The sequence below is a fragment of the Bos indicus x Bos taurus genome, chromosome 9, assembly GCF_003369695.1.
Source record: "Bos indicus x Bos taurus breed Angus x Brahman F1 hybrid chromosome 9, Bos_hybrid_MaternalHap_v2.0, whole genome shotgun sequence".
NCBI lineage: Eukaryota > Metazoa > Chordata > Mammalia > Artiodactyla > Bovidae > Bos > Bos indicus x Bos taurus.
The window spans coordinates 72365641-72391437 of NC_040084.1; the positions used below are offsets into that span (position 1 = coordinate 72365641).

At 37.5% G+C, this 25797-nt stretch overlaps 1 protein-coding gene across 1 annotated transcript in view; it reads right to left on the bottom strand.

Moving 5' to 3' along the window:
• SGK1 (serum/glucocorticoid regulated kinase 1) overlaps positions 1 to 25797 on the bottom strand; it is a 112106-nt gene that overhangs the window by 19834 nt on the left and 66475 nt on the right. Inside the window, exon 3 of the mRNA XM_027551614.1 lies at positions 8566 to 8641. Within this exon, the coding sequence (XP_027407415.1) occupies positions 8566 to 8641 (76 nt within the window). The remainder of the gene's footprint in view (positions 1 to 8565; positions 8642 to 25797) is intronic.

Genomic DNA, 25797 nt, shown 5'->3' on the forward strand with positions numbered 1-25797 from the left:
ATATACACCAGTAAGACAGAAATATATGGCCAACAAAGGCTTACTATATAGCACAGGGAACTACACTCAATATTTTTTAATAGTTTATAAGGGCAAAGAATCTGGAAAAGAATACATATGTATATATCTGAATCATACTGTTGTACACATGAAACTAACACAAAATAGTAAATCAACATACTTCAATAAAAAAATAAAATTTAAAAAAACCTTTTTTTTTCCATTTATTTTTCCTGTGATATACATATTACCTCCCGACTATCTCATGTCTATGTATCATGTACTGCAGGACACTTTCTTGGGCAAAAAGAAAGCTGTCAAAAGGTGAATATTTCAGCATGTTTAAAATAATAAAATGCATGAGGGCATTTTAACATTAGCTGTAACTAAAATCCACTAGATTTTTAAAAAATCTACTATCACATCACTCTGGTATAAACTTATAAAATGAGAAAAGATTTATTAAAATATGAGAAAAATAACTTCACTAAAATTATTAAGTTGCATTTAATCTATTTTGGTTATTTATTTTAAGTGAGGGAATTTCCTGATACCATTCCATCTGTTGACCACAATGTAATGTCTTTTAATACTATGGAAATCAAAGATCTTAGACATGAAAAGAATGATTTGGATAAAATGGGCACAAGGAAATACTATGATGTGTAAATATTTTAAAAGAATGTTAGGGAATCAGAAAAATTAGCCATTGTGAAAAAATTGCTAGTGTAGCCTTGAGTTTCCAACATGGCACAGTGGTAAAGAACCCACCTGCCAAAGCAAGAGACAGGAGACACAGGTTCAATCTCTGAGTTGGAAAGATCCCTGGAGTAGGAAATGGCAACCCACTCCAGTATTCTTGCCTGGAAAATTTTCATAGACAGAGAAGTCTGGCAGACTACAGTCCAAAGGACTGCAAAGAGTCAGACACGACTGAGCTGAGCATGCACAGCCTTGAGTCAAACAGCAGAAATAACAAGTATAATAATTTTGGCCATAATCAAGAGGAAGAGAAAATCATGAGTTTAACAAGGAGAGAAACAGACTTTGCTCTAACTGTAAACCTTAATTGACACAATTCAAGGGAGAGAGAGGGGGTTTCTCTGGACTGAACTGGCTGAGTCTATAGCCACACCCTTATTCATTCACAAACCAGGGAGCAGGACTGTCATGAGATCAGATTTGATAACATTTTGCTGTCAAACTTAAATGTTAGATGCCCATGACTCTAAGTATCCTTAAACAGAAAACTTTTGAAATGACATTTTGTAACTCACTTATTTACAGTACTAAACAAGCAGTCCTTGAACTTGGAACCCTCTAAATCAGTGTAAATGGTTAAAGTTATGCAAAACTAAACATTTTTGTGTGTTTTTTTTTTGCTATATACGGATTCTTGCTGACAAAGGTGATATTTTATATAAATGACAAAGCAATGTCTAAGGTTCTTTTCAGTTTGAGGGCTCTTTTCAGTCCAACCATATATTTATTTTCAGAAGGCTTATCAGTGCTATGTGTGATAACATGGATGATGAGCTTCTTAGTTTAGGGAGAAGAAAATAAAAGAATAAACAAGCAATGGGTTGAGAACAGTATGGAATATTGAGTAATGACAAAATAAAATGTACTCTTCTTTCAACCCATAGTTTGCAGACCTTATATACGGCAGGGGGATGAGTTTTCAGGTTTGTAGAAATGACATAATTCTTTCTCCAAATAAGAAGAGTCATCATAAATTGACCACTAACCATATGCTTGACAGAGCTGTAAATTATTAATAACTTTACCTGAATTATCTCCTTTAGCCTTCACAAAAACTATGACCTATTATAATATTCTATTTTTGCACATGAAATCATTTGTGCAAAGTCACACAGGTAATAAGCATTGAACTTAGTGGCAAACTCAGGAGGCCTTCCTCAAGAGCTCACAACACTAACCACAGCAGAAGGTGAAGTGTTGAGCAGTTTTCTGCTGATCCATGCGTGGCTCACTGGGAGGCATGACCAGATGGTTTGCCGGTCAGCTCTAATGTGAGTCCAGTTGACTGGAAGAGATGTGGTTCAGGAAACTGAGGATGACTGTGGCTTTCTTATCAAAGATGGGGGGTGGGGGGGCGGGGATAAATACCAAGTGTGATTTAGAAAAGTTTGAGTTGCAGAGGTAGGGGAAGTCAAAAGCATCCAGGAATGCAGAGTTCTTATGATTATGCCCCTGTCCTTTCCAAAGCCTAGCATCATCTTGCTCCCACCAGTCAACATGTGCACGGTTACTCAGTCGTGTTTGATTCTTTAAGGCTCCATGGACTGTAGCCCACCAATCTCCTTTGTCCATGGGATTTTTCAGTCAGGAATACTGCAATGGGTTGCCATTTCCTCCTCCAGGGGATCTTCCAGGAATCAAACCTGCGTCTCCTGTGTCTACTGCATTCCAGGCAGATTCTTTACCCACTGAGCCATCAGGAAAGCCCTTCCCATCCGTGACATTATGTGTTATTTGGAATTTCGTGCTGTGGGTAAGGTGAGTTTCACTGAGATAGCTACCTTTTTTAGTTAGGAACTGAGTAAATGAGGTCAGTCTACCTGAGATCTTCATGTATCCACAGATTTTTATTAAATTGTTTATCTCTAATAGCAAGAAACAAAGTCTACACTGGCCAACAAGTATCAGATAGAAGGTTTCCATTGTAGCAGAGTGTGTTTAACTTTTCTCATATTTTCTCATATTTGAGAATCTATTTAACATTCTCATCAGATAATGCCATATTTGAGGGATGAAGCAACTCCTAGATATTAAATATGAGTGTTATGCTTTTTAAGAAAAAAAATCTAGAAATTATATTTTCTTCATTTTAAAAGATCTGTGGAATGAAGTTTTCCTTCTCCTTATATTAATTCAATGATCTAATTTTAGGTATTCTCTGAAACACTGACATATTTCTGTAGTCCATATGTTTCTAAACTATGAATCATTTCATTTCTACATTTGGTGCAGAAAATATTACTGCTCCCAAATAAATATGAATATTCCTCTTTATTTTGATTTGTACATCCCCCCAAATTTGCCCTTAATTTTAAAATGTGATGAATCACTATAAAATAGAAAGAGATAATGATAATCCTGAAAATAAAAGGGAAAATTTAATTTTCCATCTGGGAAAAATTTATATAATAATGAAATTTGCTCTTTAACTTTTGCTTGAATGAAATCTAGACATTTTGAACATCCCAAAGGTAGAACTGCATTTTGTTAAAAGGTGACTTCAAGGAAGAACCCAGGGAGAACATGAAGAAGCTGTATTTTCCTACCTGGCAAAACAGGTGCCCACTAAAATCATGGCCCTTGCAAAAGAAACTTTATTGTTTAACCACTTCATTATCTGACTTCCTCTAGGTAAAGACTATTATCTGTGTTGTTAATAATAATACCTGGAAAAACACATATTCCAAAAGTGTCGGGAAACTCATCCTACTTTGAAATTCTCATTTAAGAGGATGTTACAGGATACTGCAGGACCAGAGATTGAAAAACAAAGGTGTGCAAAACCAAATAAATCAGGTTTCAAAGCCTAAAAACAAAGATAATAGGAAAGAGCCTAAACTTGTACAGCCTGTTTGTTTTTTGTCAGAACAAATGCTGGGAATGAGTGAGAGAGAGAATGAAAGAAGTATGGTGGGAAGATTATGGGTGGTGAATTTTCCATTTCTTTTCTATAATGAACATATGCTACTACTTTTATATTATGTGTTTTTTTAAAAAAAGCTTTTAAAAATTACTTTTGTTTCTCCCATCACCATATATGTATATGGCAACTGAGCACACCAGCCCCATCCTCTGGCAATCATGCAAAAAGAGATTGAGTATGAAAATTAAGGCCACTTCACCAGATTTCAAGGCAAGCTAACCCTCAGTAATTCCCTACTTCAAAACAAAAGATTTTTAAATTTAACTTCTATTTCTATCAAACCATCTTGACTAGTTATCTTCAACACTGAACTCCACTTAAAGCAGTACATCAAGAGACTGTACATTAGATTAAATGAAAATAAAACACTCTCTGATTATGGGTGGCTTTGAATGGAAATATTCCATTCACTGATATATATTTTCTGGAGGAAATGGTGGAATCATTTCATCACCATTATTTTAGGAATTGGTAAAAGTTACCCTAATAAAGGGCTTCCTTGGTGGCTCAGATGGTAAAAATCTGCCTGCAATGAGGGAGACTTGGGTTTGATCCCTGGGTTGGGATGATCCCCTGGAAAAGAGAATGGTAACCCACTCCAGTATTCTTGCCTGGAGAATTCCATGGACCGAGGAGCCTTGGTGAGCTACAGTCCATGGAGTTGCAAAGAGTTGGACACAACTGAGCAACTAACACACACATACACCCTAATAAAATTCATACTGGACCTAGAATATTGTCTTTGTAAAGAATCCATTTGCAGGCTCATAAATTTGCATGTTGCAGAAGGACAGCTGCAGAGTTGCTTTGGCTTGTGCTTACACTTCACAGAATTGAAGGCGTCTAGGAGAAGTTTTAGTTGGGATGCTGATGTCCTGATAAAGAAGGGGCACGCTATGGTGTAGAAACTACAACTGAAAAAATTGCATCCCTCAGATCCAAATTCTAACAAAACTGCTAATAGACTAGAAGAATGTTTAACTTTCTAAACTTCAGAGATCTACATCTTAAAGAACATTGATTCTAGTCTAGATACATCATAGACAAACTGATAAAAACCAAAGATTAAAAACAAATTAAAGCAGCCTGTGAAAGACAGCATACTATAATCAGAATAGCAATAATTTAAATCATCACTGACTTCTCATCAGAAACTACAGAGACCAGAGGCCATGGACCAAATCTTCAAAATGATAAAAGGAAAAAAAAAGTCATCTAACTCAGAATTTTATACCTATAAAAAAAATCCTTTAAGGATTAAATAAAAATATTTTCATTTATAAAGGCATATCATAAAGATAAAAGAAAACTGAGAGATATCATTGTTAGAGAATCACTGCATCATAAGAAATGCTAAAAGAAGTTTTTCCAGGTTAAAAAGAAATTATTTACAAGGAAAACTGGATCTCCAAGAAAAAATAAAGAACATCAGAAATAGTAAATATCTTGGAAAATACAAAAAATAGTTTTCCTCTTGTTTTCCTTTAAATCTATTATACTGTAGATTTAATTTCATATGTAGAAGTAATATATATGTGAATCATAATGTAAAGGATGGGAAGATGAGTGGGATAGCAAGTTTTCTATAATGGTTTTTGAAAATTATTAATTAATCCTCAGAGCCACCACTAAGTCAGTAGATGAATTAATATTGAATTCTAAAAATACTCAAATGATTTTGGAGAAGTCATAAAAGGAAGAACAGCAAATGAAGAAAAGAAGGAACATGAGGAAAACAAATACTAAGACGGTATAGTTATATCTAACAATCACACTAAGTTAAGTGGTCCAGCTTACTCCTTGGAAGGAAAGTTATGACCAACCTGCTGCTGCTGCTGTCAAGTCGCTTCAGTCGTGTCCGACTCCGTGCGACCCCATAGACACATAGGGATTCTCCAGGCAAGAACACTGGAGTGGGTTGCCATTTCCTTCTCCAATGAATGAAAGTGAAAAGTGAAAGTGAAGTCGCTCAGTTGTGTCCGACTCTTCGCAACCCCATGGACTGCAGCCCACCAGTCTCCTCCGTCCATGGGGTTTTCCAGGCAAGAGTACTGGAGTGGGGTGCCATCGCCTTCTCCATATGACCAACCTAGATAGCATATTAAAAAGCATAGACATTACTTTGCCAACAAAGGTCTGTCTAGTTAAGGCTATGGTTTTTCCAGTGTTCATGTGTGGATGTGAGAGTTGGACTGTGAAGAAGGCTGAGCACTGAAGAATTGATGCTTTTGAACTGTGGTGTTGGAGAAGACTCTTGAGAGTCCCATGGACTGCAAGGAGATTCAACCAGTCCATTCTAAAGGAGATCAGTCCTGGGTGTTCTTTGGAAAGACTGATGCTAAAGCTGAAACTCCAGTACTTTGGCCACCTCATGCTAAGAGTTGACTCGCTGGGAGGGATTGGGGGCAGGAGGAAAAGGGGACAACAGAGGATGAGATGGCTGGATGGAATCACTGACTCGATGGACGTGAGTTTGGGTAGATGGACGTGAGTTTGAGTGAAGTCCGGGAGTTGGTGATGGACAGGGAGGCCTGGCGTGCTGCAATTCATGGGATCGCAAAGAGTGGGACACGACTGAGCAACTGAATTGAACTGAACTGAAGGGGTCCAAACTTTCCAAGTAAAAAGAAGAGATTGTCAGATAATCTTTAAAAGGAAAACCTAACTATATGAGGTCTGTAAGAGAAGAACTTTATAAGACACAGATAGGTTGAAAGTAAATGGATAGAAAAGATATATACCATGTGAAAAGTAGGCATCAGAAGGCTGACTTGGTTATATTAATGTCAGGAAAAAAAAAAAAAAAAACTTCAAATGAAGATTTACCAGAGGTAAAGAGGAATACAATTCATCAGGAAATTATAACAATTATAAAAGTGTATGTGCTTAATATTAGCACTTCAAAATAGATAAAGCAAAAATTGACTGAATTTTAAGAAGCAAAAGATCATTCTATGACTACAAGTAGAGATTTTAATATCCATGTCTCAGTAACTGAAAAACTACCTCCCCCCACCAAAGCACTAGGCATAGACCTCAGTCTCAGAATTGATTATTGGAAAGAATCTTTACTAGATGACCTGCTACTACAGAAGGGATACTCTCTTTGTAACCCCACTGATGACACAGTTTTCAGAGTTTCTAAGGTGAGTAGTTCTGAATGATTCCTATCACCATTTCTGTACATGTCCTGCATTCATTTTTCTTGTAACATAATTTCTTCATCTCCAAAAAGTGCCTGAGCATCATTTTCTGATCTGGCCTGTAAAGATTCTCTTCTCATCTCATTCTCTTTACTTAACTTTAAGAATCATTTATATTCTGATTGTAATGTTTTGCTCTATATAGCTTCTTTACAACATAAGTGCTGTCGATCTTAACAGCAGTATTAGCCAGTGGACGGTTTGTTTATTTTGTGGCTATACTATTACCAATGGACTGCAATGATGGCATAAACAGGCCAATTCACTTTCATGCTTCTTCATCATTCTTCAAAAGACATAAAAGACAGAACATCTTTTTTGACAGATTAAACTGATAACAAGTTTAGACTATAAGCCTGGTCTTTGAAAAAAAAAGACAGCAGAGAGTTTTTCACTCTCTTCTTCAACCCCTTCCGCTTTTGCAAATAGGCATGGTCTTTGACAATCTTTTATAAATAAAAGATTAAAGCACCAATTTAGCTCATGCTGCTTCTCAAAGGAGAGCTACTTCTTCCGGGGGAGAGTAATGCAGAACCGAGCATGCAGGCTCTCCATCCGACCACCAGCCCTGGCGTTCTCTGCTCATTAGCTTTGGATGTCAGCTACCCTCTTTCAGCACCTGATCTCATCTCTCACACAATGGGTGTAAGGACAGGCTGCCCTTCCTATTTCACAGGGTTGGCCCAAACCTTGAATTGGATTTTTGCGAGCATACTTTGTAAAACCAGGAGACCTAATACAAATAGTAGGTGTCACCACTGTTCTCCATTTAATTAGGCCCTATTTAAATAGAGAAGGTGAAAGCTCTAGTACCACTGTCTTAATTATTTTGCTGCTTTCTCATTTCTAGTGTCATTACTTCATGTCATTAGGCCTCACGGCTCAATGTGTTTGTGAAAAAGAATGAAAAAGCGTCTTCAATTTCCTGTAAAAGCACACTCCACCTTTGGTCGGAGTGCAGTTTTTAATTATACAACAGAAGCATATTCCCCAAACTCAGAAAGTGGCATTCCTCTGATTCTGATTAGATGTATAGTTTGGGATTGATAGCACAAGTCACATCTGCCCTCCACTGAGTATTTGGAATACGACTTGCCTTAGGGTTTTTAATGGGCTTCCCCTGTGGCTCAGCTGGTACAGAATCAGATTGCAATGTGGGAGACCTGGGTTCGATCCCTGGGTTGGGAAGATCCCCTGGAGAAGGGAAAGGCTACCCACTCCAGTATTCTGGTCTAAGAGAATTCCATGGACTATATAGTCCATGGGATCACAAAGAGTTGGACACGACTGAGCAACTTTCACTCTCACTTAGGGTTTTTAAAATCTTTCTTCACCCTGGAAGAGACACTGGAACCCCTGTATTTGCCCACCCTATCCTATTTCTCTGTCCTCTACTCCATGAAATAGACTCGTTGCTTTGTTCCCTCAACACTTGGATATACATAATTCATCAAGCTGTATTTAATGGTATACATGCTTTAGATATTGAAAAAAAAAAGAGATTTATAAAGGGACTTTTAAAAAAGTGATTGTGAGGTACATTCTAGTGTTGCACTAGGTATAACGAAAAAAGCAAGTAAAGCCAAAATTTTTCCTCAACCTTGCCTTTATGTAGGGTTATTACTAGAGCATACTTCCTGTAGAGCATAGGGCCAGAATGTACTTTTCCAAAAATACCTGAGTCATCATTAGTCCAGAAGGTTCTTGGGTCAGGCTTGGTCAGGATGTTGGCGTGATTACTTGGCTCTTTCACCTTGAAAACATAAGGAGGAAAGAAGTGATGTGAAAAAATGGCTTCACTGTTTCAGGCCTACAGATCAATGGGCAAGATTCCAAGGTTGAAGTTTGCACATACAGCACATCTCTGCCCTGATTAAGGTGACCTACCCTCCTGGTTCGGCCAGGACTATGCTGCTTGTAGCACTGAAAGCCTCAAATGCTGGCAAACCCTTCAGTCCTGGACAAACTGGGATGGATGGTGACCCCAGACCTGATGTGGTTTACTGCCAAAGCGTATGGGAACTAGCATTCCTCTCCCACTTTCTCCCTCTTCCTGTGCCTTTTGTGGTATGCAAACTGCACGCCTGGATGCAGAAGTCCCTCCCCACCAGGATTAGTGAATGTATCTATGTAATGTATATTCTTATATCACTTATAAAACATTTTGGACTTCTATATAATAGAGATAGTACTTTCACTATATATGCTTGGGAAAACACATAATAAGGAAGAGCTACTTTTAATCCAGTTGCATTTTAAAATGAATTCTTATTTTATCATTATAACAGAATCTGTATTTAAAATAGTAGCACATGCATATATGCAATATATATTATTTATTTAACCTAAAGACTGCCTAATGCATATTCAACTAATAGACTTTTTACAATAAATACCAGAGAACTGCAGACATGCAATGATCATTTTATTTACTTTTTGTGTGTGTGTGTGCGATTTTATGATTGTGATGTTTAGCTTTCAAACATATTTTCAATTGGGGAAATACAAATCTTAGTGTTAAAGTGGAAGTTACATTTATATATATATATATATATATATATATATATATATATCGCAATGTGATATTTTGATTACTGCGAAAATTCCCTAGTGTTTATTATTTAAAGGATAAATTTCTTCCATTCCAGCTATAGTCAAAGTACTCTCAAGATAGTCAAAATATACCCTTTACTGCAGCAAGACTGTCACTAACTATATTGTTTAGTTCTGTTGGCATTTTCTTTCCAGAGCAAGTCTTTATCAAAGAAGGAAGCGGTGTGTTCATTTACAACTTGGCACAAACTCTTTCTCTTGTTCCGAATTACCATCAGGGGATGTGTAGAAATCAGGATCTCAAAGGGTTCTTTGCGTCCCCCACATTCACTGTAGCACGACTCACAATAGCCAAGAGGTAGAAACAATCTAAATGCTTATGGACAGATGAATGGATAAAGAAAATGTAGTATATACATACAATGGAATATTATTCTGACTTAGAAGGAAATCCTGCCATATGCAATGACATGAATGAAACTTCAAAACACTGTGCTATGTGAAATAAGCCAGACACAGAAGAAATACTGCATGATACTACTTACTAGAGGCATTAGTAGTGAAACGTAAAAGCAGAAAGTAGAATGTTGATTGCCAGGGTCCGGGGGAAGGGGAAATAAGGAGTTGCCATACCATGTGTATAAAGTTGCAGTTATATAAGGAGTTTAAGTTTTAGAGATCTGCCTAACAACATTGTGACTATAGTTAACATTATTTCACACAAAAATTTGTTAAGAGGGTAGACTTCTTAACCCCTCTTGTGTTCTGAACCCCACCCACAACAAAAACATCTACTAATAAATCATCATTCTATGTCTGTTAGTGCATCAGATATACACACAAAATATTTCATACATAAGTACATAAATGGTCTACATTAATGGAATTTTCTGGTAATGTTGCTGTTCAGTGGCTCCTGTGTGTCTGACTCTTTGCAACCCCATGAACTGCAGCACACCAGGCTTCCCTGTCATTCACTATCTCCCAGAGCTTGCTCAAACTCATGTCCATCGAATGGGTGATGCTATCCAGGCATCTCATCCTCTGTCGTCCCCTTCTCCTCCCACCTTCAATCTTTCCCAGCATCAGGGTCTTTTCCGATGAGTCAGGTGGCCAAAGTACCGGAGTTGCAGCTTCACCATCAGTCCTTCCAATGAATATTCAGGGTTGATTTCCTTTAGGATTGACTGGTTTGATCTCCTTGCTGTGCAAGGGATTCTCAAGAGTCTTCTCCAAAACCACAGTTTGAAAGCATCATTTCTTTAGCGCTCAGCCTTCTTTATGGTCCAACTCTCACATCCATAGATGACTACTGGAAAAACCATAAATTTGACTAGATGGACCTTTGTCGGCAAAGTAACGTCTCTGGTAATGTAGTACATTTTTAATTGATAGGAACCATAATTTTAGAAGTCAAATCATGGTGAAAATTACCATTAAAATTTAAATCTCAAGGGGGAAAAAAAGAATATCAGATCAGCAGCATTCCATGGATAACATTTTGAGCAGCAAAACAAAAACCCTCCGCAAACTTCACTAAACAGCCCCAGTCTAAATTCCTTCAAAGGAATTACATCTTCCACTGAAATATTTCTCCCTTTGTTAGAAAATTCTTTACAAATTGAACTGAAATCTGGATACCTGAAATTTTTTTCACTGGTTCTAGCTCACCCATGAGTTACATTGAAGAGATCTACTCTCTCTTTGATAATATAATACCTAGAATATTGGAAAATAGATAATATTTTTCACGTTAACCTTCCCTTCTCAGGTTAGTTGATGCTCTTTCCTTCCAATGTTCCACATGAAATGGTTTTAAGTCTCTTTATTGAGATCACTCTACTCCAGAATAAATCCTCTCAGGTCTGCGAGCTAATTCCTTAGGAGCTCTCAGGGCAGGGCCAGATAGTAGCACCAGAAATAAGGAACTGGTTTTGAGGAACAACTTGGGAAGGACTACAAGCATTATTTCCAAATGTGAGTAACTAAAATGTTTCCCAAGAACCTGTAAATTGAAAGTACTGTGAAAGTAAAGAATGCACTGTGACTTATCCACACTTTGATACTTCTTTACTTGAAAGGTTTTAATTGATTTTATAACTATGGACCCATTAGGGAAAATTGCCATGTATGAGCATTCTTCCTGCATTCAGCTCTAATTGCAGTGTTTGTGTCAGACATCATTCCTTGAAATCTCATTTACTTATGAATAATTCTTTATCACTGCTTCTGTTAAACTCAAAGTTATCAAGAATGCCTTCTTGCTCTTTGTGTAAGAAGAACATGCTATTTTTCATGATTCCCAAGCACCAAAGTACCCACAACAAGGTATCTATAGAGTTCATGGAGTATATTTTTAGCACACGTTTATGCAAATTCATTCATAATTATATAAACTGCAATTGCTTATAAGTTATGCTCTGAAATTGATTCCCATAGTTTTAGGTACTTCACAGAATGAGAAAAGTCTATATCAGATGTCAGTCCTGCTGAGTCTTCACAAGACCTGTCATAAGTGGCTGAAGTAGTGATAAATCCACAATAGGCTCTTTGGTTTTTTTCCTTCTTTCCCATCTTAGGTTACATGATGTTCAAAAGTAAGCAAGAAAACTTTATATTCAGAGAAATGACATTTTTCTTCTCAAATTGCTGTTGTAAGGCTTTAGAAATGTCCCTTGGATACTACCACGGGATGTAAAACCATCCTGCAAACATTAATTTTGAATTCAGTTCTGTGTATCTGGGAGGAAGAAAACCCTTCCTTGATCTTTTTCTCTTGGATGGGTTTATTACATTCAAAGCATATTTATTAATCATTTATTTAAATCCCAGATGCAACCCTGATGTTTATAAGAACACAAAGGAAACTTGATCATTTGGATTTTATGTTCTGATTTGGGAACAGCACATAGACAACCACAAAATCATATGCAGCCTGATATTAAGTACCTCCAAACCCGATGTGAAGAATGTAGCATGGTTATTAAAACTGGTCAGTTTAAAGGAAGAGGCAACAGCGTGAGCAAAGCTGTCAAACAAGGCTTCAGTGATGAAGATCTGACATGTTTTCAGAATAGTGACAGGACTTGCCTGGTGATCCAATGGTTAAGACTCCATGCTTCCACTGCAGGGGGCACAGATTTGATTCCTGGTTGGGGAACTAAGATCCTGCAGGCCGTGTGGCACGGCCAAAAAAAAAAAAATTACTGGCAATATTGGATTGGTGGGGAGGCAGTAGAAAAGTGTGCAAATTGGCAGAACCATACAAAGGCGTGGAAGCACGAGTTAACAAGGGGTGCCTTAGCAAATTGGTTGAACAATTTCATGGGAGTAGAAGACTCCTGGGAGAAATGATTGGAGACTAGGTAGAAGCCAGATAGTGGAAGGCTTTGAATGTCAATGAGACCTTCACCCTGAGGAAATTCAAGAGCCTTGGCAGTTTGTGTGAGAGGCCAGAGTCAGACAAGACCCAAACTGAGGAGATTAGGGGGCTGTTGTACCATCAGAGGGTAGTGGGTGACAGCAGGTTGGGAATGGGGACTGTGACTATGGGAAGGAAGGGATGGTTATGAAGGGGCCTGGGGTCATTTGGGACGGCTTGATGAGAGGCTAAATGTGAGGGAAGATAGAGGAGTCCAAAACACTGCAGAACTTCGGAACTTGGTGACCAGGAGGATGGTCAAATGTGGTCTCAGCTGTCCACTGTCTCTGGCAGCTAAAGGGACCATCTGCACTGTGTTTAAGCTAGCATGCATGGCAGGTTTGCCAAGCCCCGGTGGTCCCCTGTGTGTGTACTGGGTCTTCAGTCCTCCTAGGAGCACTTGCTTTATCTCTAATTTGCTCAGACTACAACCCCTTTGGGTATCTAGTGGTAAGGTTTCAACTTACAAAGTCATGAGCAGGTAGGTTTCTCTGGCTTCCACCCCTGGGCTACAATCCTCCACCTCACACAGGGCAGGATTAGAATCCACTCACACTGTCTCACTGCAGCAAACATCCCACAGTCCAGCAGATCCGGTATCACTAACCTCCACCCTCATAAAGATGACAGTTTGGACAAGGACAGTAGAAGTCTGATCAAGAGCTTGGTCGAGGAATCTCATCAGAGATCACAGTTTCTTTTCTCTATTTAATTAATTAATTATTTATTCTTGGCTCCACTGGGTCTTCATTGCTGTGCTCAGGTTTTCTCTAATTCCTGCCAGTGGGGGCTACTCTCTAGTTGTGGTGTGCAGGCTTCTCATTGCAGTTGCTTCTCTTGTTGCAAAACACGGGCTCTAGGGCATGTGGGCTTCAGTACAGTTGTAGCATTCAGGCTGTAGGGCATGAGATCAGTAGGTGTGCTGCATAGCTTAAGTTAGTGACAGATTGAGGGCTGGAGTCCAAGTCTCCACTGTTAACATTTCAGTGGAGAACTGATGCAGGTTTTTTAAAACTTAGACCTATCCTCAGTTTTGAAATTAATTTAATTACCCACTTCATTCAATAAGTATTTGTGGATAACCAATTGTATAGTAGGTACAATAATACGAGCCACACGCACAGATGGGTAATGGATGTGTCCCTGCCCTCGTGGAACTTATTTTCTAATGCTGGTGATTGAGATGAGCATCACGGAGGTAACAAATAAGATGAAATCAGTAGGGAGCACAGCAATATATGATTATTTGGGGTGCTTTAAGGTAGTCCATTTTCTTACATATTTTTTTCAATAATGTTGCCAGAATAAACAGTAACACATCTGCAATTATGCGTTAAAACACAAAGGAAAATAGGCACACAGAGTTAGTTTGACTGGAATCCAGGTCAAACCTTTATAAATTCCATACCAAAGCATATAATTAAATTCTTAAGTAAAAATTATTTGGGGTCATGGTGTTTGTAGATTGTGCCTAGCTCTGAAAAGGCAATCAATACATGTTTATTGACTGTGCCATTGATTTCAGTTCAGTTCAGTTCAGTTGTTCAGTCATGTCCGACTCTTTGTGACCCCATGGACTGCAGCACGTGAGGCCTTCCTGTCCATCGCCAACTCCTGGAGTTTACTCAAACTCATGTCCATTGAGTTGGTGATGCCATTCAACCATCTCATCCTCTGTTGTCCCCTTCTCCTCCCACCTTCAATTTTTCCCAGCATTAGGGTCTTTTCAAATGAGTCAGTTCTTTGCATCAGGTGGCCAAAGTACTGGAGTTTCAGCTTCAGTACCAGTCTTCCCAATGAATATTCAGGACTGATTTCCTTTAGGATGAACTGGTTGGATCTTCTTGCAGTCCAAGGGACTCTCAAGAGTCTTCTCCAACACCACATTTCAAAAGTATCAATTCTTTGGCACTCAGCTTTCTTCATAGTCCAGTTCTCACATCCATACATGACTACTGGGAAAACCATAGCCTTGACTAGACAGACCTTTGTCGGCAAAGTAATGTCTCTGCTTTTTAATAAGCTGTCTAGGTTGGTCATAACTTTTCTTCCAAGGAGTAAGAGTCTTTTAATTTCATGGCTGCAGTTACCATCTGCAGTGATTTTGGAGCCCCCCGAAATAAATCTGCCACTGTTTCCACTGTTTCCCCATCTATTTCCCATGAAGTGATAGGACCAGATGCCATGATCTTACTTTTCTGAATGTTGAGTTTTAAGCCAACATTTTTACTCCCCTCTTTCACTTTCATCAAGAGGCTCTGCAGTGCTTCTTCGCTTTCTGCCATAAGTATTGTATCATCTGCATATCTGAGGTTATTGATATTTCTCCTGGCAATCTTGATTCCAGCTTGTGCTTCATCCATCCCAGCGTTTCTCATGATGTACTCTGAATATAAGTTAAACAAGCAGGGTGACAATATACAGCTTTGATGTACTCTTTTCCCTATTTGGAACCAGTCTGTTGTTCCACGTCCAGTTCCAAGATTTGGTAGGATTCAAAAGATGTTAAAATGACCACAGTGAATATATCACTGAATACTGTTATTTTGTGTGTAAAAAGGATTTAACAAATGACTTAGTTCAGCCTCTTATTAAACAGATGGGAAAATGGTTTTCTGAAGAAGGAGGTAAAATGACTTACAGAAAAAGATACAAAAGCTATTTATATTGTTTATAATACATCCACTGTGGTTAAGAGAAGCTTCCTTGCATTTACTGTTTATTTTCATTTCTTTCTTTATTTTTGGCTGGCTGGGCCTTCGTTACTGCTCGTGGACTTTCTCTAGTTGCTGCGAGCGGGGGCTACTCTTTGTTGCCGTGCCACGCTTTTCATTGAGGTGACTTCTCTTGTTCTGGAGCACAGGCTCTAGGCTCATGGGCTTCATTACTTGTGACGGGTGGGCTCTAGAATTCAGGCTCAGTAGTTGTGGCTTATGGGCTTAGCTGCTCCACCGCAGGTGGGATATTTCTGGCACAGGGATTGAACCCATGTCCCCTACGCTGGCGGGTGGATTCCTGTTTACTGTACCACCAGGGAAGTCTTATTTATTTTAGATCAAAGTTGACAGAAATAATAAGATATAGCTGTTTAGATCATGGGCTTTGGAGTCAGACAGACCTGGATAAAACATGGCAGCCCCACACGTGACTGTGCACGTGACCCTGGACAAGTTACACAATCTCTCTTACGCTCTGTCTCCTTATTGGAAAAATTGGCAAAGTTAAAATTAGGGTTAGATTTAGCTTCTTCTAGGTTTCAATAATTGGTCAGTTATTGTCCACAATTATACAGTCAAATGTGTTAATAGGAATATCATGTTAAAGTGGAGGGTGGAAGAGAAAATCTTTTGATAGAAGAAGTTTACTCTGTTAACTGAATTACCTATGTACAAATAATATTGGCAAAAGTAAAAATACTTCTTTCTAGGCACTGTGATTGTTGAGCACTGAAACTGGAACTTTCTCTACTTCAATATCTGCATAACTTTAATCTCCTTCAGGTTTCTGCTTACACATCACCTTCTCTGCAAAGCCTTTCCTGATACCCTGTTTAAAATGAAAACTTCTTTCCCCTTCCTGCTTTGTATTTTTCCATGGCACTTAACACCATTTCATATGTAATTGTCTTCATTTTTTAAAATGGTCTCTTATAAGTTTCATGAGTCATAAAGGTTTGCTTGGCACACAGTAGGTATTCAACAAACACGTGCTGAATGGTTGAGTTTTTAATCTCTAAACAGTTAAAAATAAGGACTATAAATCTCACTCAAGCTATTCAAATTAAAAAGATAGTCATTATGCCAAAATAATGTGGTTTAACACGTATCTTTATTTCCCCTAGCGCTTTAACCCTTCTGAATTCTTAGTGTTGGGGGACTGAAATGATTTAGAGTAGGGTCAACTCAGAGTAGCTGATGTTCCCATAAATAATTAGGAGTGAAAGACACTGTTCCCCAGCCCAGGCTGACCTGATATTTAGTTTTTGACATTGCCATCCAAACCATTTTTTTTTTCTTTTCATAAAAATGCAGAAAATTGTATAGGCTATACTCCATTACTGAATATATTTGTTGGAAACATTATTAATGATTGGCTTTTCATTTTTCAGATTATTATCTGTGATAATAACACACTATGTGGCTGGGAAAAAATAATCTTCAAAACTATCTGTATAGATTCAGACTCCATTTGATAAATCATTTGGATTTGTCCATGGCTGATCCATGTCTAGCCCTTGATTAGATTTCTTTCCTCCATCTAAGCACATGCTTTCCAGTGGTTTTCAATCATGGAGGAACTTAAAAAATAAACACCAGTGTCAGAGCTGCAGGCAAGAAGAGAGGAGACTAAAGTGTCAGTATAATTTTAAGCTCCCCAGGGATCTCTAACATGCTTAAACCAACTTCAACCAAACAGAAATAACATGGATTAAGCCGTATTTATCTACTGGGTACAGGGAAGAAACTAAATATGCTTATTTCAAGGTCATTGTACATTCTAAAGGTAACATAAAGAATGATTCCCAGACTGAAGTTAAATGATGAACAAACATCCACACCTAGGCTTTCTGGGGAAAACAAATGTTTTGAATATCTCATTGCAAATGAAAATATATTTCTTAGTAATTTTCTCCTTGAGCTTACCTCCAAAAAGGTATTTGACAGGAGGGGAAGAAAAAAATAGAAATTTGGATCTAGACTTTGTGTGAGGTTCTAGGAGAAATATTTCTACTGCTTCTCTATACAGAAGCTATGTCAGATTCAAGGCCAATATGATTATAATTTGCTCTGTGCTATAACTCTTAATGTTCAATTTTCTTTTAATAAAAAAGTCTGATATTCAATTCTCTAGTAACACTTTAACCATAGAATCTAAACTGTCAAATGCAATTGCCAACAAATGCACAGTTTATTTTTTTTTTCCTCTGTGAATGGAACTAGACATCGTCATTTAAGTGCCCACTCTTTTTCTCATGCAGTGGACTAACTGTACAATATTTAATGGTCTACAGATCTAAAAATATTTCTTATATGCTTTGGCTTACATAGACTGCTTCTGCAAAAACAGTTAATAATCTTGCCCTCCCATGAGTCCAGAATGTTAATTTTTTACAGAGTTTCCCAGATGTGCTGGAAGACTCACTCACAGCAGATTTGGCCAACATTTTTTTTTTTTTTCCAGCTCTCATTTGACCTTTCTTGTATCTGATATGAAACACATGTTAAAAACAATACTGACAATTATGAAATGCAGTTTTTGCATAAGCAAAACCACCATAAATACATCTTTTACAAAGTTTTGAATGGCAGAGATGGAAGGTTTTCATTGCAAAACTGTGTTAACGTTTAGCCAAGTTAATCATACATCTTGACAATGATTCTTTATCCCACATCTCTTCGGTTTTCAGTGGGTAGGTCATTAGGCCCATGGAGAAATAAGTAGGAGAATGTCCAGGGAATGAAAAACATCTATATAACATGTGGAGAAGTGGATAGTTCTACTGAGTACTAAATTTCAACTTTAAGAGACGCAAGGTTCTGATCCCAGCCAGATCACTTGAGCTCTAACTTCTGGGAAGTAAGCAGAATAACAGCATGAGTCTGAGTATTCCAAGGAGATCCTGCATGAGTTGTTTCCCTTTGCAGGTATTCCACATGTAGCTTTACTTTTACCTTTTCTTTCTGTCTATATTTTCTTTTCTATTTATTCTTCAGTGGGCTCTAGGAAATCCTTAGATGAATTGAGTTCATATTTTATCATTTCTTATAGAGATCCTATAATATTTATGAAATGTAGTTGTGGATCCAGAGTTTGGCCAAGGATCAAATAGACATTCCAGATATTTAAAGGCAAGAGACTACTATTGAAGAAGCAAGAGTGCTACCCTTAGCTATCTTAAAAGGGAAGTAAAGGTTACTACAACCTGGTATTGAAATTTTCCTTAACTTAGAATATCAAGCATTTCAAGTCAGTTTATTTCAGTATAATAATTACTAACAAAAAAAAAAAAAGGACTGTTTACAATGGGCCAGGCACATTAATTACCTCATTACTCAGTTTAGCCTCAGAACAACCTCTGGGTATTCTTGTCTTTTTTGCAGGAAAGAACAAAGTATGGACAAGCTAACCTTCAAAATTTTATCTAGGAAGGTGTCATCAGCCAAATGGCAGAGCACGCACCTCTAAGCTCCTGACCCTGACAGAAACATCAAAGAGTAAACAAAAATTATCAACTAAATTTGTTAAAACTCTGGAAAACAGTCAAAGGTTTGTAATCAAAAACAATAAAACAATCAAAAAGGAGTAAGTTAAAAATTATAAGAAAGCTTTGTAACGTTTTTAGTTGCCTGTACTCCACCCCCACCCCAGTTTAGTGACAGTTTGAAGAGTCGGAATTCCCCCAGCCCCCACAGCCCACATTCTTAGTCCCTGGTCTCAGACGGTATGTTGCTTGCTGAATGTATGTCCCTTGGAACTTGTCCGGGAGTTATGTAAGGGCTGAAGCAAAGCGATAATTCCCCAACCAGTTCAGAAAAATGGCAGATGTTGCTGGAAAACCTTGTAAGGAGATAAATAAGCTGTAGCTTTCCAGGCCAAAGGACTACAGTTAAACCAAAGGAGGAGACGCACTGTGTTCTATGTGTTTCACATCCACTAACTTGCTTTATGCCTACAGCATCCTATGAGAAAGGTATTATTATCACTATCCCCACTTTATAGATGAGGAAACTGAGGTACCTTGGAAAAGGTAATTGCAGCTATCAAGCCCATTTTAACTGTTATACCACACTGCCTTCAAATATATAGGTACTTGAAGTCAAATGACTTATAGCTATTGCACACGAGTATATTAATAAAATCTTATTTGAAAATTTGAAATTTATTTTTTTTGGAAATTGGGGCTTTATATCTCCCTTTTTAAGCTGTTTGAAAGAGAAGAACAAATGAAATTCATTCTCAGTAGCATCAGTGTTCACTTTCTTCAAAGGTGATATAAAATATATTATGGTTTCAATCATTAGTTTGTTGTGGGGAGATTAAAGATGACATTTTTTTACCCTAAAAAAAAAAATCAATATTGAATAGTCATTGAAAGGACTGATGCCGAAGCTGAAGCTCCGATACTTTGGCCACATGATGCGAAAAGCTGATTCACTGGAAAAGACCCTGATGCTGGGAAAGATCGAAGGCCAAGTGAGAAGGGGGCAGCAGAGGATTAGATGATTAGATAACATCACTGACTCAACGGACATGAATTTGAGCAAACTCCAGGAGACAGTGGAGGACAGAGGAGCCTGGCGTGCTGCCGTCCATGGGGGCACGAAGAGTTGGACATGACTTAGTGATGGAACAACAAAAAAGATGATACCTGTTCACAGAGTAATCCTAAGAAATTAAGTAAGGATAATTCTCCATTTATAGGAAATAGAAACAAAAAAGGGAGAGAGAGGAAGCAAAACAAAGCACAAGAAGTATCCTTCCTGAACAAAAAGGAGTTTTTCTATTGCTTATTACTTATAATTTCGATCTTACTAGGTTATAAGCTCTGTAGAAAAAAGACTGTGCTCTGAATTATTTACGAGTTTCCAGTGCTATAGCATAGTTGCATACTAGCATCAAACTTAGTAGGCAATCAACTGATAACTTCGTATATAAAGGAATGGTAAACTGTGGTTTTACTTTTAAATATATCTTATTACTCAGTTTTTCTCAAAACAGAGTTGTGTCCTAGGCAAATAGATACAGGTGATTGCTCATGTTACTTTATTTTCTGTGTATCCCAAGTGTTTCCCATGGTGATTTCCAAACACTCTTTACAAACAGAAGGAAAATTCAGGACTTATACCTGCTGTGGTTGGTTGCTACAAATCACTGGAGTCACAGAAGAGAGAGATTGAGGGGTAGATTTATGACAAGGCTTGGTTTCATGTATACTGTGGTTGTCAGTTACCTTGACTTGGTCCTCAAACTCTTATGCTTTCTGTTGAGTATTTTAACCTAACAAGAGTAAACCAGTAGCTGGATTTCCCTGGTAGAACAATGGTTTAGATTCCATGCTTATACTGCAGGGGGTGTGGGTTCAATCCCTGTTTGGGGAACTAATGTCCCACATGCTGTGTGGTGTGGCCAAAATATATTTTTAAAATATTAAGAAAAAAGGAAGAGGAAACCTGTAGCATTCAAGTGCATAAAGAAAAATGAATTGGAACAGTCTGCTACATCAAAATCTGCTCAAGTCACGCCACTTTCTTACATTTACTCTATGACCATTTATATTGATCAGATATGCTTAGTTTTTTAAAAGCGATAGAAGAATAGTCTGTCTGAATATTCACGAAAGTGATCCATTTCTTAACTAAGTTGATTATTAAGGGGAAGGATTACTCCTGATTATCTGTCCCCAATCCTACACCACGAACTCTTTCTCATGGGTCCTCCAGAAAAGGCCCAGGCACATGCACACAAATATATATTTGCAATGATGTCCTCTGTGTGAAGGCATGTGTGTGTACATGCATGCTTACACATATATCTCTAAATTTTGCTCCCTGTAGAAAAGAGCAAGAATGCGGCCTTAGGGTCAGAAATGGGGAAATCAAATAAAAAGGAAAAGGTTTGCTTAGAAGCTTTGCAATTCCTTCCAGACTCAACACTTCTTTCACCAGTACTTTGTTTCCCAGTTTAAGCCACTAAGAAGTCTGTACACAAAAAGGCATTTAGTTCAGGGCATAAGAGTACGATGTGATAATTAACAGAATCTGACCTTGCATTAAAACTGCTGAGTAAGGCTGGAAGAAAGTCATTCAGAACACATTGGTTTATGTAACTCTCCTGAGATGAATTAGACTTTAGCTTTTGAAGTTATGGAAAATCTGCCTCAAGGATTACTCAAGTAGACTATAATTGAAGACAATGCACTGGTTTATCACCACACTCCTCAAATAATTCAAGCTATTCACTGGAAAGCTTAGTGGAAAATGCCTGCTCAAATATTTTCAATAAGACTTATTTGAATCTTTCCTATGTAAGAAGACAAGGTTAGCAATGATGGTATTTGGTTAGAATTTGGTATTTGGTTTCAAAAGATAATTGTTTTCATAATAATATTCAGATTAATTTCTAATGGCAATATTGAATGCTGGCAAGGGTTTAGGAAACTAGTATTCTCATAGGCTGTTCATTTTAATTTTCATAACACTTTCTGAAAGCTATTATAATTTATTTTAAGAATTTTAAGATCCTTGATATTTTTATTTGCTTCATTTTAGGTAATTTGTCCTTAATAAATAATTCATATGATTATATGCACAGAGCTGTTTTAGCATTGTTCACAATTACAGAACACTGGAAGCAACCTAATTTTTAACGAGGAAATGACTGAGTAAAGAAAGACATAGCCACTATTCACATGGTGCCTCTGAAATGTTTCTGATGATATGGAGAAATGTTACCTATATTATGTTAAATAAAAGAAATCACAATATAACATTGTATTTCAACTGTGTACAAAGGATAGACAGGTCAGTGCATGAAGCAATGTTTGTTTTTTTACTGTAGTGGGATTATAGATGCTTTCTTTTATTTCTTCTTTGATTTTTTGTAATATCATATTGTCTTCATAATTTAAAAATTATCTAGCATCTACATCTATAAATGTCTACCTATCTATCTGCTTATCTTAATGTAAATAGAACTACTTTGTCCATATCTAGGGAGTGTAGTATTGGAATGAATGTCCTAATGATCAAGAAAGGCCCTGATAAAAATTGTTACTTTAAAAACAATAAATGAACAAATGATATGCCTTTTGAGCTATAATCTCATGCTTCCTTCAGCACAGAGTTATTGATAAATATGAATGTATGTGTACCTCACCTCTAGTTTTCTCTTCTAGTTTGGTGTTCTCAGATTTCTCTGGGCCTGTGCAAAGACAAGGCCCTCTAGCACAAATTCACAACAGGTTTATTTTATGTCATGGAGAAAAAGGGGATGGGGAGTGTCAAAGTTCCCCTCTGAAGATTTTCCTTTAAGCTCTAGGACTTTATTTCCATTATTTCCATTGCCTACTTTCCCATGGAAATAATTTTTTCCATTGCCTACTTTTCCCCATGGACCTGATTCTCTTCCAAGGTAAATGAAAATACACATGCCAGGGCAGCATTTTATTGAACTTCCCAAAGATCCACACCGAATAATGCCAGTGTCAGTCAAGGTTACCAGTTATGAAGGTCCAAAATTTCAGAGGGATTAACAAAATTAATGGACTACAAATTGCATACTTGCATCTACTATAATCATTTTCAGCCTAATTTCCAAAAAAAAAAGGCGGGGGGAACAATAAACCTGAGATTCAAATATAATTCGTGCAGAAATAGCTCAAAACATTTCAAAAGGCTCTAAATTTGTTCATAATCACACTGACGCCAAATTAAATTGGCCTGGTTATTGTATTGGTATTATGCAGCTAGTTTCTGGGGGGGTTTTTTTGGCCAGAAACTTGCTGGAAAAACATAGAACTGGAAAATTCATCCAACATTAAATGGAGAGAAATACTGGGAACAAAAATTAAATAGAGAAACCATACAGATATTTTAGCTCTAGTTATAATTTCTATAGATGTTTCCTGGATAAATTTTATGTATGTTATGTTGCATTAAAACCTCTACTCTATGTAGACACTCATACTTGAAACCAATCAGTTGCATTCAAAACAAATATGAATCTAGATTCAAAAATCATGTTTTTAATAATAAGACATTTAAAAAGACCAATATAAAAGTAAATAAATGTAAAATGAGAGTATGATGTGAAGGAGTCATAGACGATCTTAATATAACCCTGAAAGCATGAACTCCTGGAACCCGTGTTTGGAGACTTAATTGGAAAACTTAGAAATTATTTAAAAGATAACCAGGAAGAAAGCAAGATGATTCAAGTAAACAGGACTGTTATTCATTTTCTTGAAGAGAAGTCCAGATGGTAATTGATCACATTTTTTGGTGTATGGAGAGCTTTTTTATTAGGAGGTGGTGGGCTATCTGCATTATGCATAAAACAAGAGTAAACAGGCTGGGTTTGAAGTATAAAGGCTTTGGTTAAACAGAGTAAGGCCTTCCCTGGTGGCTCAGATGGTAAAAAATCTGCCTGCAATGTGGGAGATCTGGGTTCGATTCCTTGGTTGGGAAGACAAAGATCCATCTAGTCAAAGCTATGGTTTTTCCAGTGGTCATGTATGGATGTGAGAGTTGGACTATAAAGAAAACTGAGTGCCAAAGAATTGATGCTTTTGAACTGTGAGGTTGGAAAAGACTCTTGAAAGTCCCTTAGACTGCAAGGGGATCCAACCAGTCCATCCTAAAGGAAATCAGTCCTGACTTTTTTCATTGGAAGGACTGATGCTGAAGCTGAAGTTCCAATGCTTTTGCTGCCTGATGTGAAGAGCTGACTCATTGGAAAAGACCCTGATGCTGGGAAAGATTGAAGGCAGAAGGAGAAGGGGACGGCAGAGAATGAGATGGTTGGGTAGTATCACTGACTGGATGGACATGAGCTTGAGCAAGCTCCGGGAGTTGGTGATGGACAGGGAAGCCCGTTGTGCTGCAGTCATGGGGTAGCAAAGAGTCAGACATGACTGAGCAACTGAACTGAACTGAAACAGAGTAAGAGTATTTCTATGTTAAAATGAGACACAGGTTGAGGTTGGGCAATCTTCTGTAGAACCATAAAAATAATTATTGTGTGGTATCTTCTTTGGTTGGCTCTTTCTGAAGGGAAGCGACATACTCACATCCCTTCTAGGACAAAGATTCTAGTCCCTGAAGAGAATCTTCTTCAAGCCAGGGAATTACTCTACACTCTGAAGCCAAATTAGCTGAACACGGTAAACCAAAGAGAAGAAAGAAAACAATTAAGGTAAAGATGAAAACGTAATTTCAAACTCCTTTTAGAAAAAAAGAAAAGGGATTACTTAAAAATCATGAAATTCATTATTAAAAGGTTTAGAAAGATTTTGACAGGAAGGAAGTAGAAAACAATAACTATTGTAAATAAAGTAAAAGATCAAGTGTTTCACCTAAATTATGAGCTCAGTACTTCTAATCAACTCATTTTTCCAAACAAACCATGATGAAACTTAATTTCAAAACAGAGTTTGACTTCTCTGGTAGTCCAGTGGTTAAGACTCTGCTTCCACTGCAGGAGGAAGAAATAAAATCCCACATACCACAGTACATGGGCACTAAATAAATAAATAAAATTTTTTAAATGTAAAATTAAAAAAAAACACACACACAGAAAGTTTAGGTCAGCCTGGACTTGGAGGTCAGATGTTCCATGGTAACACAGGGCCACATATATGAAAGGCTCCTTAGTCAGTCTTATCTGATTATCCCATTAGTCTCTGACTTTTCTGTGTGAATTCTAATGTATAGTGAAAGGGTATAGAACTGGCAGTTTTGTCCCAAAATAAATTGCGAGTCAGTTGTGAAGAGAGGATTCCAGGAACTAGAATTTAAGAGTGAAAGAAGTTAAAAAAAAAATTTACATATGACTCAGTTCCAACATATTTTACATACTATTGGGTATTTTCTCTTCCTATAATAGCTTCTACGGTTCATCCCCAGAGTTAGCTGTTTCTATCAATAGCCCTAGATAAGTCATTTTTAAAAAATCATTAAGAAATGACTATTCTGCAGTAGCTTGCCAGCAACTCAAATGTCCGAAATAGCTATATTGTAACTAGTGAATGTTAAAGGTTTTTGAGATTAATTATACTAACTGCAGAATGGAATGGTCTGCTACCTTTTGAGTTCCAGTTTTCTCCTTAAAAATTAGGAGGATATTAACTCCCAAATGCTAATGGGATTTAGGTAGAAGCCACTGCTGCTGTTTTTCCCCTACACCTCCCACATCATTGCAGCTGAACAACAAGCACC